This window comes from Macadamia integrifolia, chromosome 8 (assembly GCF_013358625.1).
Source record: "Macadamia integrifolia cultivar HAES 741 chromosome 8, SCU_Mint_v3, whole genome shotgun sequence".
In the NCBI taxonomy this organism is placed as follows: domain Eukaryota; kingdom Viridiplantae; phylum Streptophyta; class Magnoliopsida; order Proteales; family Proteaceae; genus Macadamia; species Macadamia integrifolia.
The window spans coordinates 18,012,738-18,025,277 of NC_056564.1; the positions used below are offsets into that span (position 1 = coordinate 18,012,738).

Below are 12,540 nucleotides of genomic sequence, written 5' to 3' on the forward strand. Positions count from 1 at the left end.
ATTAGGAAGCGAATGAGCTCATTTCCATGGATCCAACTCTGCTTTGTTAAATTTGTCTCGAATTCTTGACCCGTTTTGAAGATTGACCTACTTTGACATATTTTGGTGACGACCCGAATGGGAAGTTTTCCGAGATCTGTGATGGAAGTTTACAATGATAGTACCATCGTCTTGTTGAGCATTGTCATTGCAATTTGGGAGTTTTTTTCGAGTTAGAGTTTCAGGGTGAGTTTTCTCGCCGCTACTTGGGTGTAATCTCTATTCTGCATAGTAAAACATCTTCTTCTTTGCCTGAGGATGTAGTACACAACATCAGTGTGTGAATCTCGTTAAATCTCTGTATGTTGCGCGATCTACCTTGGTTTATTTTCGTATTTCTTGGTATTTGCTCTAAGACTCTTCATGGGGCCTGGGAATCAAGGAGCCATCTCACAACTAGGACTCCCTCGTTCAATCGTTTTGCCATTTCAATTGCAAACTTGGATATGAAAAGTATTCCATCATTTTTCATTAAATTTATCTCTCCAGAGGTATTTTGGTCATTTTCCGAATACATTCTTATTTAAATTCCACATGCCACTGATCTTGTGATGACTGTTTCCAGTTAAGTAGAACCTTCTCACCCAAGATTTAACACCTACGCTTGATTGATTTAAAATTAACAAAATGAAACAGTACTCTTAATTTTTTTTTTTTTTTTTTTTTTTTTTTGAATATATTTTATTGTGGAGGAGTATCTTAGTTTGGAATGCACTCCACATTTCCACAGTATGCGTTTGGCTGATCAACATCGTTGACGTTAAGATCCAATAGGATTCCCGAGGAATGAAGGAATGAGACAGAAAAAATGAGTCTTTTTTGTGCTATTGGGATGCGTGCAATCGCATTGGTGCCGTTTTAAAACTTTTAATTCCATCCATTCTTTCTCCGTTTTTAAATTTAATTTATCTCTTCGCTTTTAACTAGTTGTTCTTAAAGACTTGAGAAAGCAGGGATTTCGGCCGTGGCAAGTTATTTGCTTATATGAGTTGTAGTTTGGAGATTGCAGACTGGACAGAGCTGCAAGTTGCAGGCTTTCTATTAACTAAAATAGACCAAGGGTCATTGGTCGCCTCTCCATGTGCTTTCTTCCTTTTGTTGTTCTTGTCTTTTAATAAGGCCAACGACAGCATCGCAGAAGCTGGGGAAGAGGAGAAAAGGAGGAGGATAGTTAAAAGCTCTCCACAAGGATGGTAGAATAGAAAAAAATAAGAATATACTCTTTTTTAAATTTGAATTATTTTTTCTTCCTGTAAGAATTAATTTCAAACAAAGAACGAATACAGCTAGCATCTAAAACTAATTTAATTAAAGACTGCAAATTATGAACAGGGGAGGAATGGGGTTAAAATTTAAATTAAGAGATTAAACTGGTAATTCCTCTTCATTTAATTTTATAATGTTGGCTGAGGAATCTTTAACTTCTTCATCCCTGACATGATCATCACCTTCAGAAGCTCCTGTCAGCGTTTGTGCCTTCTGGGCTTGCAGTTCCCAATTAGTTCTACTCAACACCAACATCATCAGCATCATACACGACAACTGTGCAGCCAAGAGCCCCAGCCATAGACCCTTGAAATCGAAACCAGCAAAGAACCCCAATCCCACTGCCACCGGCATCCCGACCAGATAGAATGATCCCAGATTGATATTTGCTCCCACCTTTGGTTGCGCAGTTCCTCTCAATACCCCACACCCTGTTGTCTGTGGACAGTTCCCAAGCTCGCATAGTCCAATTATGGGCAAAACTAAGGAAGTTAAGGCGATGATCTCTGTATCATGGGAGAACATCCTTGCCCATACTGATCTCACCGAAACAGCAAACATCAATGCTGAGAACCCCAAAAAGAAGCTGCAAGCGATGCCAACGATGGCCGCAAGCTTTGCTTTTTTTGGGCGATTCGCACCCAATTCATTACCCACTCTTGTGGATACACTGAAGCTCAGAGAAGATGGGAATATGTAGATTAACGCGGTTGTTTGAATCAGAATACCCATTGAAGCCACTGTTGCTCTGGGATTCAACATCAACCCACATAACACAATCATGATTTCGTACCACCACCATTCGAGACAGACTGAAATGCAGCTTGGGATAGCCAAATTGAGAAGCGATTTCCAGCCCATTAAACATTCCCTGGAGATACCTCCCCAGGTCTTCTTGTATACACCCGAAATGTAGATATAAACGATCAAGGAACCAACCAGGTTGAAGTTGGTCCAAACGCCGCTCAAAGCTACACCTTTGATACCAAGTTTGAGTATGAAAACAAGAAAGTAATTAATGGGTATGTGAAAGAGGATTGCCAGGGTGGCACAGCAGGTTAGAGGAAGTGTTATGGATTGACTTCGGAGATAGATTCGAAGTGGGTGGAGAAGTGATTGGGCGAGTAGGTCAGGAAGAGAATACAGAATGTAGGATTGGGCTTCCCTGGCTATGTCCATCTCCTGACCACAATAAATTAGAATTCTTTCCACATTCACCCAAAGGAAGGCGATGGGGATTGAGGAGACTAGAAGGAGAAGCACAGTTCTCTGCAAGGAGAGGCCAAGGAGAGTATGCCTTTTCGCACCAAAGGCTTGCCCACAAATGGGTTCCATTCCCATGGCGAGACCAGAGAGTATTGAGTAACCGGTGATGTTGGCGAAGCCAATGGCAAGTGACCCGCCGGCCAAGGAAAGCTCACCGAGACGGCCGAGGAAGAGCATGGAAATCATGGAGCGAGAATAGAGTAACAAGCCCATGAGTATCATGGGAAAAGCTATGTGGGCTATGGACTTGGCTTCTTTAATGGAAAGTGAGAGGTGGGTCGTATTAGTAGAAGAAGAAGAAGAAGTACTGGATGGTTTTTCACCATCAGTTTGTGTTTGTGTATGTGTCTCTGTTCGTGTTTGTGTTTTCTCTTCTTCTTCTTCTTGTAGGTGGGGGAGGGGTTGCTGAGATGTTGGGCTTTTGGGGATCAACGGAGTTAACATGTCGGGTTCCTGATATTTGGTCCTGGGAAGGTAAGGTTGCTCTAAGTGGCATTTACAGGCAGGAGAGCTAGCTAAACGACACATGGCTCTGGGCTTTGCGACCCCAGCAAGAGAGGGAGAGCTACCAGACACTCAGAGACGGAGAGATGGTGGGTTCTGCTCCTGGGTTGGTAGAAGCCAAGAAACTAGTACAAACTAACAATCAGAGAGGAGGGGAGGGTTTTTGGAGAGGGAGAAAGAATTGAGTTGTGGGGTGGGTGCGAGGTGGGTTTTAAAGGAGGTCACAGGACAATTCGGGTTGACTGTTGGACTTTTTTAACCTCTCTTAACGCGGGACATTCTCTGATCAAATACTATGATTTAAAAAACAAAAAAAAACTGTATTGGCTTATTTAGCAGAAGAAGATGAGAATCCTGTAAATATAAACCAGTAGAGATTCTTCTTTCTTTATTACAAAATGAAACCAACGAGGTCAGTCAAAGGAGGTGTGAAATTCGTGTTTTTGAATTTTTTGGAAGGATGTGCTCATATAGGAATCTAAACCCTGGAATATGGCTGGGGTCCATTTAAGCCCCTATTCCATGCTATTGCTTCTAATAAAAAGGTGATTGGTTTGCCACGTTGGTGAGCTCCTGATGTGCCAGTTGTATCACTTAGATATTGTATCATGGCATCACAAAAGGTATAATTGGAATCTTTTTCTTGTCGGTAAGATTGGAATAGGTTGGGGTTGGGGCTATTGTCTTTGGTGGCCGTGAGAACAAAATGACTTTTGCCCTTTACTCCCTCTTTTTTTCTATCAATTGGTTTTTGGGTTTTTTTTCTGCCGCATGTATTTGTCCTCATCCAAGTCCCATTATGATCCATCCATGTTTCTTAGGTAAAAGCAAAACCAGAGAAGGAAATTCAAGTGAGAATGGGGTAAAGAGATTCTGTTTTGGGGTTTTGGTCTGAGGCCATTTGTGGGCGTTTCTACTGTAAAGAGAAAAGAAGATAACTACACTACCACAACTAACATAAGCATGCTTCACTTCCAAATATGTAAGCATGTTTCAAGTCTCTTTTACTTAGAATTTTTAAGTAACTGTTGGAGTCAAAATGGAAATTCTATCAGCCATGAAATATATAGATCATAATCCCCCCCAGTAAATTCCTCATTGCCCCCACCAAGTCAAAACATGGACTTTTCCTCTGCCAGCTTGGGTTGGTTCATACTTCAAATTTAAAACAGAGATGGTGAGTTGAGGTGAGCTGCATTCCTCCGGGCTTCTACAGCAAAACCCATGAACCAGAGAAGCTTCTGGCTCATTTCGAGTTGGGTTCTACCTTCACTATTCATTACATACTTCATTGAGTCATTTTGTCGAGCAGTTATGGTGCAGATATATCTAGAAAACAGAGTTGGTAAGTAAAGCCCAACTGTCGCCTTTTGTTTGTTACAACAAACTAGCAAAGTGGTCTTCTAGTGGTACTTACTGTACTACTACTATATCTGTACTTGAAGGATTGGTTGCAAGACGCTCAGTAGAAAGCAGAGTAAAGGACAAAACTTCCAAGTTTCCAAGCCGTGTGGACTGTAAGACTGAGTCTTCTTGCCGAGTTTGAGCAAGTAACGAATTTAATGGAGTAGACAACGGTCTTGCTTGGATACCTTAATGTGTCCTTCACTTTGATCTCCTTTATTTGTTAACTTTCGGACTCTCTACAGTAGTCTCCCTTACCGAAAGATACAGAAGCAAATCTCTTTCCAACATGTAGCTAAAGACACTGGAATGGTCATATAAACGTGTGGAAAAGTTCAAACAGCCAAAATCCCTTTTTTTCTTTTTCTCTCAAGGAGATTTCTGGCTATTAATGATATTCCATTTGACTCACAGAAATTGGGTTCCCATTTGGGAGAATTCAATTTCAGAAACTGTGGAGTCAACAGAGTTCTTCCACTTGATCAATTGAAGTTCAGCAAAAAAATCTGTTCTTTTTGGTCAAAAAAGCATTAGCCAATCGCGATTAACGGGCTGCTTTCATCGCATTTATGCCCAATCGAAGCTTCTTCCAGTGTTTGAATCTCATCTTCTTCAAGTATTAATGGCTTAATTATCGCTGAAATCACAACATCTAGCAGAAACTGAACCTTATTTTCAAAGGGGCGTGTCGTTAGAAATTATAGATTTAATCACTCCAATTGACTGAATTACAGGTCCAAAGCGCTCCTGAATTCATAAACTCTTCTTCTTCATTGTTCCTTTTAACCTTTACTTGTCTTTGAAGAGTTGGATCTTACCAGTAAAGTTAAAAAGAACAAACAACAAAGGATGAACAGAGAAATCAAAAGGTACCCTCATCTTCAAACTCTGTGTTCTGTCTTTTGATTCTACCTTTCTGTGGGTGTTGTCAAGAATTCAAACAAAGAGATTTAGAGGGTTCCACGCTTTGTAGAAAAAGCCAATGTGAAACCAAAGAAGATCCGATTTCTCTCAATTTTCTTCAAGTGTTTGGTTTTACTGTTACTATTGCTATTGCCCTCACACGTCACAGCAGATGTTCTATATCCAATATCATCATATTGGTAACGTGCCAGAAAACGATTTCTGCAACTCATCGTTGGCTTTAAAATTACCAAAAAGGGTATATACTTTATATTGGGTTGGTGAGGAATGAAGATTATCCCTAACGTATAGTATTATTAATCAACGGAGTCGGTAGTCTAATGAAAGGAAGCTCTCGTTCCATCATTGTTTGGGTCGGTCGGTACTGATTTGTCATATGAAAACAGTGTTTGTGGTATGAGAGTTTTGACAGGGGCTAAAGATAATAAGGTATTAAACATACACAAACCATCTTTATATTGGGTTGTTGAAGAACGAGGATTATTTTTAATGTATAGTATTAATCAACGAGGTTGGTAGCCTAATGAAAGAAAACCCTCATTCTATCGTCGCTCTGATCAATTGGCACGTCTCACTATCACTTATTCATCCTATGAAAATGGTGTTTACTGTATGTAGGCTTTGGTAGCTAAAGATAGTGTATGATATTACACAAGCATACACTACTTTTGTACTTAACAGTAACGACAGGATGATATTTTTTTTTTTTTTAGGGTGAAGCTGACGAAAATTAGTACGTGACGTAGACTGACGCCAGCTGGCGATTTCGATTTTATATTTTATTTTTTACAGTGAGGACACGTGTCAAGCTAGGGAAATGCTAACACTGCTCTGGACCCCGGAATCACTATGGACATTCTTTCCATACAAAATGACGGCGGAGATCTTGTTAGTTTCCATTTAGGGGTGGGTCCCATTCACCGCGTACGGTAGATTTTCTATCCACTAACAGTCCGCAGTCTTGTCCCTCAATTTCCTCCGTTTTCTTCTTATCTTTGACGTTGACGTTTTTCGGGTCGATTACTTTCTCTCTCTAGACTCTGCAAAAACACGGGCTTCCCCTTGGTACGTCTTAATAGGCCGACCAACCCCCCCCCCCACCCTTTTTATTTATTAAAAGCTAGGCTTACCGACTTAATTCACCATCTAGAACAACTTTTAATTAGTTGAGGAATGAAACTAGTCATCATCCTTATCTACTTGGCAATCCTAAGCAACTTTATATCCAATTCTAATCCCAACTAAAAATATAACCCAGGTGGAAGGGGGAGGTCGTTCCTTCAATTTCAATTTTTGGATTTTTTTAGTGTAATCAAGTATAACTACATTACCTACCCAAAAAAATATGTATAATTACAATAAGATGTTATAAACTATAATACAGAAAGATAGAGTGGTTGATTCTTTAATTTTTTTTGTAATATTTCACACCAGACCCCTATTGATATTGTATAAATTGGCCAATTAGATTGATCATATACTAATTTCTCAAACTTTATTTCATATAATTTAAAAACACATAATTAATATCATACCAGTTTTGATCAATTCCAATTTAGATTAGATTGGTTCCAAATCTTATATACCCAAATCAATGTTCTAATATTTTAGCCATTGTTTTCGCACAAAGATTGAAAGAACTTGAATGGAGATTTTAATCAATTTTGAATCTATATTCTTTTTTTTTTTTATATAGAAATCCTAGATTCTTGAAACCTCAATTTTACAGTAAGACGATAAACTTTTCCACTTTGACATAGGATTCATAAAATCCATATTTTATTATCTTGTTAAAATACCCTCTTGATACTCTCTTTAAATGTACCTACAACAACCATGATCATGGTGTAGAGAAATTTGTTTTCTATTTTATTTTAGTTATTATTTTTTTTTTTTTAAGGTAGAACCATTTTGGTTTAGGTACTCTACATGTGGGTTTTCTTTTTAACTTTTAGTAGGTGTCCACAAATAGGTATGTTCATTTTGAACATAAACGACAAAAATAAAAAGGGTGAAAAAAAAGAAAAGAAAGGAAAAGAAAGTTCAAACTTTCATGATTTGCACTTGGTTGGCTAGAAAACGATTGGAAATTGGAAAAGTAATAGAAAATTGGAAACAGAATATGGAAAACGTATTTTCCGGAGAAGTCATGCGGTTTTGGCAAGACGTTCGCACCTGGAAAAATGACAAGAAATAAAAGACAAACCTCGGTTACGAAGCCTTTCCATTTCTGTCTAACTGATTCACTGTAGAGAGAGAGAGAATATATACCAACTGAGCCTGTGAGGTCTAAGAGACTACGAGGGACTTGCGTAGTGACGATTCAAAACTATTCCTACCACCAAATTATTTCATTTTTCCCGTTGTCATGGCTCAACCCGCCATTGATCATTCAAAAACTCAAAACTAATTTTTTTTTTTTTTATAATGAACTCAAAACTAATTTGAGTGTACTTGAGAGTTTTATGAGCAAATGGTATAGAAGAGTTAAGACTCCCCTGAGATGTGTATCAGGGTGTTTCTAGTTGTTGGATGGGGCGCATTGAATGCCTAATTACGTTATAAAGCATCTGGTTCAAAAAAAAAAAAAATTTTTTTGAAAGGTTGTGTGGCCCTATGCCAAACAGAGGGGATGTAAAACCACTGCATGACCCCATTGAAAAGAGAAAGTCGCATCACGCTTGTTGATGCTTCCATATACACTCTCTCATTGACCCCATGATGATGTAGGACCTACTGCCTTTAATACAGAGTCATGTATGAATTAAAACCAATATTGAGTCAATAGATAGAGATGTATGAGGATTAGGTTATTCTTTCCAACAACTAAGATGTTGATCACGTTCACACATCGCCATGTATGAAACCTTTCACCTATATAAGTAATTCTATCCAACAACTAAGATGTTGATCATGTTCATACATGGCAATGTATGAAAACTTTCACCTATAGGTAATGAAGAAAAGGTAAAGAAACACGTCTTTCATGCTTTTTTAAAGTGGAAAATCTTAGAGAGGTATCCCCAAATTAACATTTTCTAGGGAGTGGCCCACACACCCTAACACATGGACACACGCCACCAAAAAGGCACGGTGGTTATCTTCTGTGCCCTATGTCTTTGGTGTAGGGGTCACTCCCGAACAAAATACTTTGTCCCTCAAAATCTTATTTGATTAACTTTTTGAGGAAAAATGGAGGAGGGAGAAGAAAGTTGCCCAGTCATGTGACCTGCACCAATGTTGAGTCAATGAAGGGACATGCATGAGCATCACTTTTAGAGAAAAATTATTTGAAAAAGAACTTAATCAAATTTTAGAAGGATCAACAGCTCTGAAGATTAACACATAGTAAGGCTGCATTTGGTAACGTTTCTATTCCAAAAACGAGGTTTCATGTCAAAACGGAAATTTCAGTTTATGTGTCAAAATGCCATTTTTTTTTTTTGAACGAAACTGGAACGACGGAACTATCTTTTGTCTTTCTGTCAATTCTCATTTCTAGCATTTTTTTGTTTTTTTTTTTAAAAAAAAAACAAAACAAAACACATCATAAATACACCAAACGCTTTATTCCATTTTTTTGGAACGTAACCGAACTCCTTAGTTCACAACTGAACCGTATTGAATGATTAGGGTTAAGTGGTGTAAGGACTAAGGAATAACGCTAGCTGTATGGTATTATCACTCACTGTTAAAAAACTTGAATGGTGGCTTCCACCTTTGGAGATGCTTGATCTAATAAGTTTTCCATTAATTAGATTTTGTTTTCAAGGAAAACTTCATCGTTGCTTCCACCTTTGGAGATGCTTGACCCGATGATTACTCCATGGTATGATTCTGTTTTCATGGAAAATTTGGTAGTTTTAAGAAAGCGACAGGGAAAAGAAAAGAAAAAAAAAAAAATTGGAAGAAAAGTATCTACTATCAAGGGGACCAGAAGAGAGTGATCGGTGCAGTGTGGTGAGCCACAAGACCACAAGAGAGAAATGGAGAGCTGGGGCTCTCTTGGCCGAGTGTTCATGTCTGCCTTTTGAGGATCATGTCGACATAAGCTAGAAATTAAGAGGGTCGTTGGTCCTATGGGAGAGTTACAAGTGTGCAGGGATGCCTGAAATAGTCCTCTAATTATAGAGGTAAGGTCTCACATTAATTGAGTTGGGGACCTAGGTTGTTTTAATATTCTTTGATTATCTTTATCTATGCCTTAAGGTTTTGGATTGAAAGTCCGAATCTAAAAAATTTTAGGAAACAAAATTTACCTTCAAAATAGTAATGATACATTTTGATTTGATCATTGATGCTTTTGTCACCCATGGAGATTGGACAAGTGTACCTTCATCATATGGTTGGATTATCTTTCACTCAATCAGTTTTAAAGCAAAATGTCAAATACTAAAAAATTATTATATATATATATATATATATATTATTTTTAATAAAATATTTAACTACCAAAGAAATAAATGCAACCCAAATGTTAAAATTTAAGAAGTGGATTGGACGCGCTGCTCACTTGTTGTAAGTTAATGGCATGTATTGATGGAAACAGGGTTTGGACACCTTGGCAGCATGGCTAGACTTTTCTTGAAATTTATATAATTTGTCACTAGAGATCTGAGATCCTAAAATAAAAAGCAGTCTAAATAAAAGATGTGGAAAAGAAGGCGGCCAAATTGTGTGGACTCAGACACAACGGTAAAATGATCACCTCAAGCTTTTCATGAAATTAAAAATTTCACCCCTATTAGATGTCCTTATATGCAATCTCATTCGATGCATTCTAGTGGAGGGGTCATGCAGCTTGACAACAATCTATCTCCTGAAAATTTGAATCATCCTGACTTTTAGATTCATGGTTTTAGGTATCGGCATCAGATTAGCTGTATCGGCCATATTGGCCGTATCATAATGATTCGGCTGAAACCTATTCTGATACTCGGTTGATCTAGATTGGGTATCATATTGGTATAAAAATTGTCAGAAAAAAAAAATCTATTTTTTTATAAAAAATAAAAGTGATATTGATGGATCCAAATCAATACAATCAATTCCAAATGAATATCATATCAATATCAGTCTAGACCCAAACCAATACCAATATCAATACCGATAGCTAAATCTTTGCACAGACTGAAGAAGTACGAGAGGATTTGTCGGATCTCTACTCTCTAGAACTCTGTTATTACTGTGGTGGAAAGCTTGGCGATGTTCCCACTTTTTAAGTTTTCATAATATCACGTGAGTTGTAGTCAAGGAGTAAAGGGTCCAATATATCCCCAGTAAAAGCCGGGGGCGGTGCCGATGGTGACTGTTGCCTGCTGATGCCCCCACCACCACCACCGCCGCCACCGCCACCGCCACCGCCACCGCCCCTCTCTTTTCTCGTCTTCCGTCGTTAACGACTCAATTCTACTCCCATGCATGCACTTCGAGCTCATCTTTCACCATTCCATTGTCCCATTCTAAGAATCTACTGTAACCAAGAGGGTCATCACTCATCAGTTTCCACGAACCATTCTCTCTCTCTCTCTCTCTCTCTCTCTCTCTATACACGTGTCAACTGTTAGAGATGCTCAAAGGTGGCCAAGTCAGCTTTCCACGTAATCATACACTCCTACGTATATGTCCCAAGACCCAAAAGGCAAGGCAAAAGGATCCCTAATTAAGGGTGTCAAATCGGAACCGAAATCAAAAACCGAATCCAGATCCGGACCGAATATCCCAAACCAAATCCAACCCATTATAATATATTTAAATCCTGGATCTGAAATAAGTATTTATAATTCGATTCGGTTAGGATCTGGATGTATGCCAAGAATCGACAATTCTAACCGAAACTGAACCAGATAACTTAATGTCCACTTTTTCTTCTTTAACTAAAAATTGACGTTACTTATATGGAAACCTGATATATGCAATCACCTAAATGATAAATCATCTTATAGAGTTTTAATTATGGTCCAACTCTAAAATCCTCTTCTTTTTTTTTTTTTAGTTTTTGTTGCATTGGGACTCATGAATCATGAGTTAAACAATCTACTAAATTGTAACTCTTCAAGTTTGAAGTATTCTGTTCTTCCTCTTCTCTGCATATTGTGTTTTAAAGTAATGAAATTAACAATATTAGAAGTCCAATAGATGATTGATAGCTCATGATTTTTTTTCTTTTCCATTCTTTTGTTGGGAAAGACTAATAACATAGTGAATAAACATTTATATTTTGTCTTCTGAATAGCTGCTGCATAACAAAATCAAATTTGAAACTGGATATTGTAATCAAATAAGAATCAAATACAAAATCCAAATAGAAACCAAAACCAGATAGGTCGAGTACGAGTACCAATTTTCAGAATCGAGACGGGACTTGATCCGATTTTGGATCACACTAACTCTCCTTAGAACTGAAATCAGAACTAGACCGAAGACCTGGTTCCGGACCGATTGACACCCTTATCCCTAATTCCCATACTTTCTACATATTTAGGGTTAGAACTTTTGGCCATAACCAATTAATACCTATAAAAAGTTAGGCCGAACGAAGACGAAGATAGCTAGGGCCACGGCCCACTATATAGAGTTTGGAACGTAGACCAGGTTAGAGATTGGAGGCTCTCACTCCTTCCAATAACTGAGTAGTCTTGAAAGCTTTTGATTTCCATTTTCTTCGGTCAAAGAAAGAAAATTACGGGCAGGAGATCTCTAGTCTAAGGAAATGAGGGCATGATGGCATGAGGCGATGAATGATTCGGTACTTTACCTCTAATAGTCCACGATATAAAGATATCATGTATGATAATTAGGTACATATGGGCGTGAACCAATAGGTGAGCCACACAGTGGTGTTAGTAGTGGTGGTGGATGTGGTCACGTGGTGGGTGGTGGAAGAAGCTCTATATTCAACCCCCAATCCATTACCATATACATGCATGCAGTACTTTCATTCCATCCTCGGGATTTTCTACTTCTCTGACTCCATATTTTTTGTTTATGAATCAATCGCATGGACTAATCTATCAAAAAAAAAAAAATGGCATGCACTTGAGTTACTGATGCGAGTTCTTCCTTTCTGAATCAGATAGATTCAAGATTCATATATGAAAGAGGTTAATAATAAATTCTTTCAAAATTGACTATTTG

The 12,540-nt window shown here is 38.2% G+C and overlaps 1 protein-coding gene across 1 annotated transcript; it reads right to left on the bottom strand.

Moving 5' to 3' along the window:
* Positions 1-1,293: 1,293 nt before the first annotated feature.
* Positions 1,294-3,236, bottom strand: LOC122087623 (protein DETOXIFICATION 49-like). The gene has a single exon (XM_042656818.1). The coding sequence runs from the start codon at positions 3,097-3,099 to the stop codon at positions 1,405-1,407; it is 1,695 nt and encodes a 564-aa protein (XP_042512752.1). The 5' UTR covers positions 3,100-3,236; the 3' UTR covers positions 1,294-1,404.
* Positions 3,237-12,540: the final 9,304 nt, after the last annotated feature.

Bases quoted from the DNA above. Each gene is read 5' to 3' on its own strand.
- LOC122087623 (XM_042656818.1), bottom strand. From the start codon at position 3,099: ATGTGTCGTTTAGCTAGCTCTCCTGCCTGTAAATGCCACTTAGAGCAA.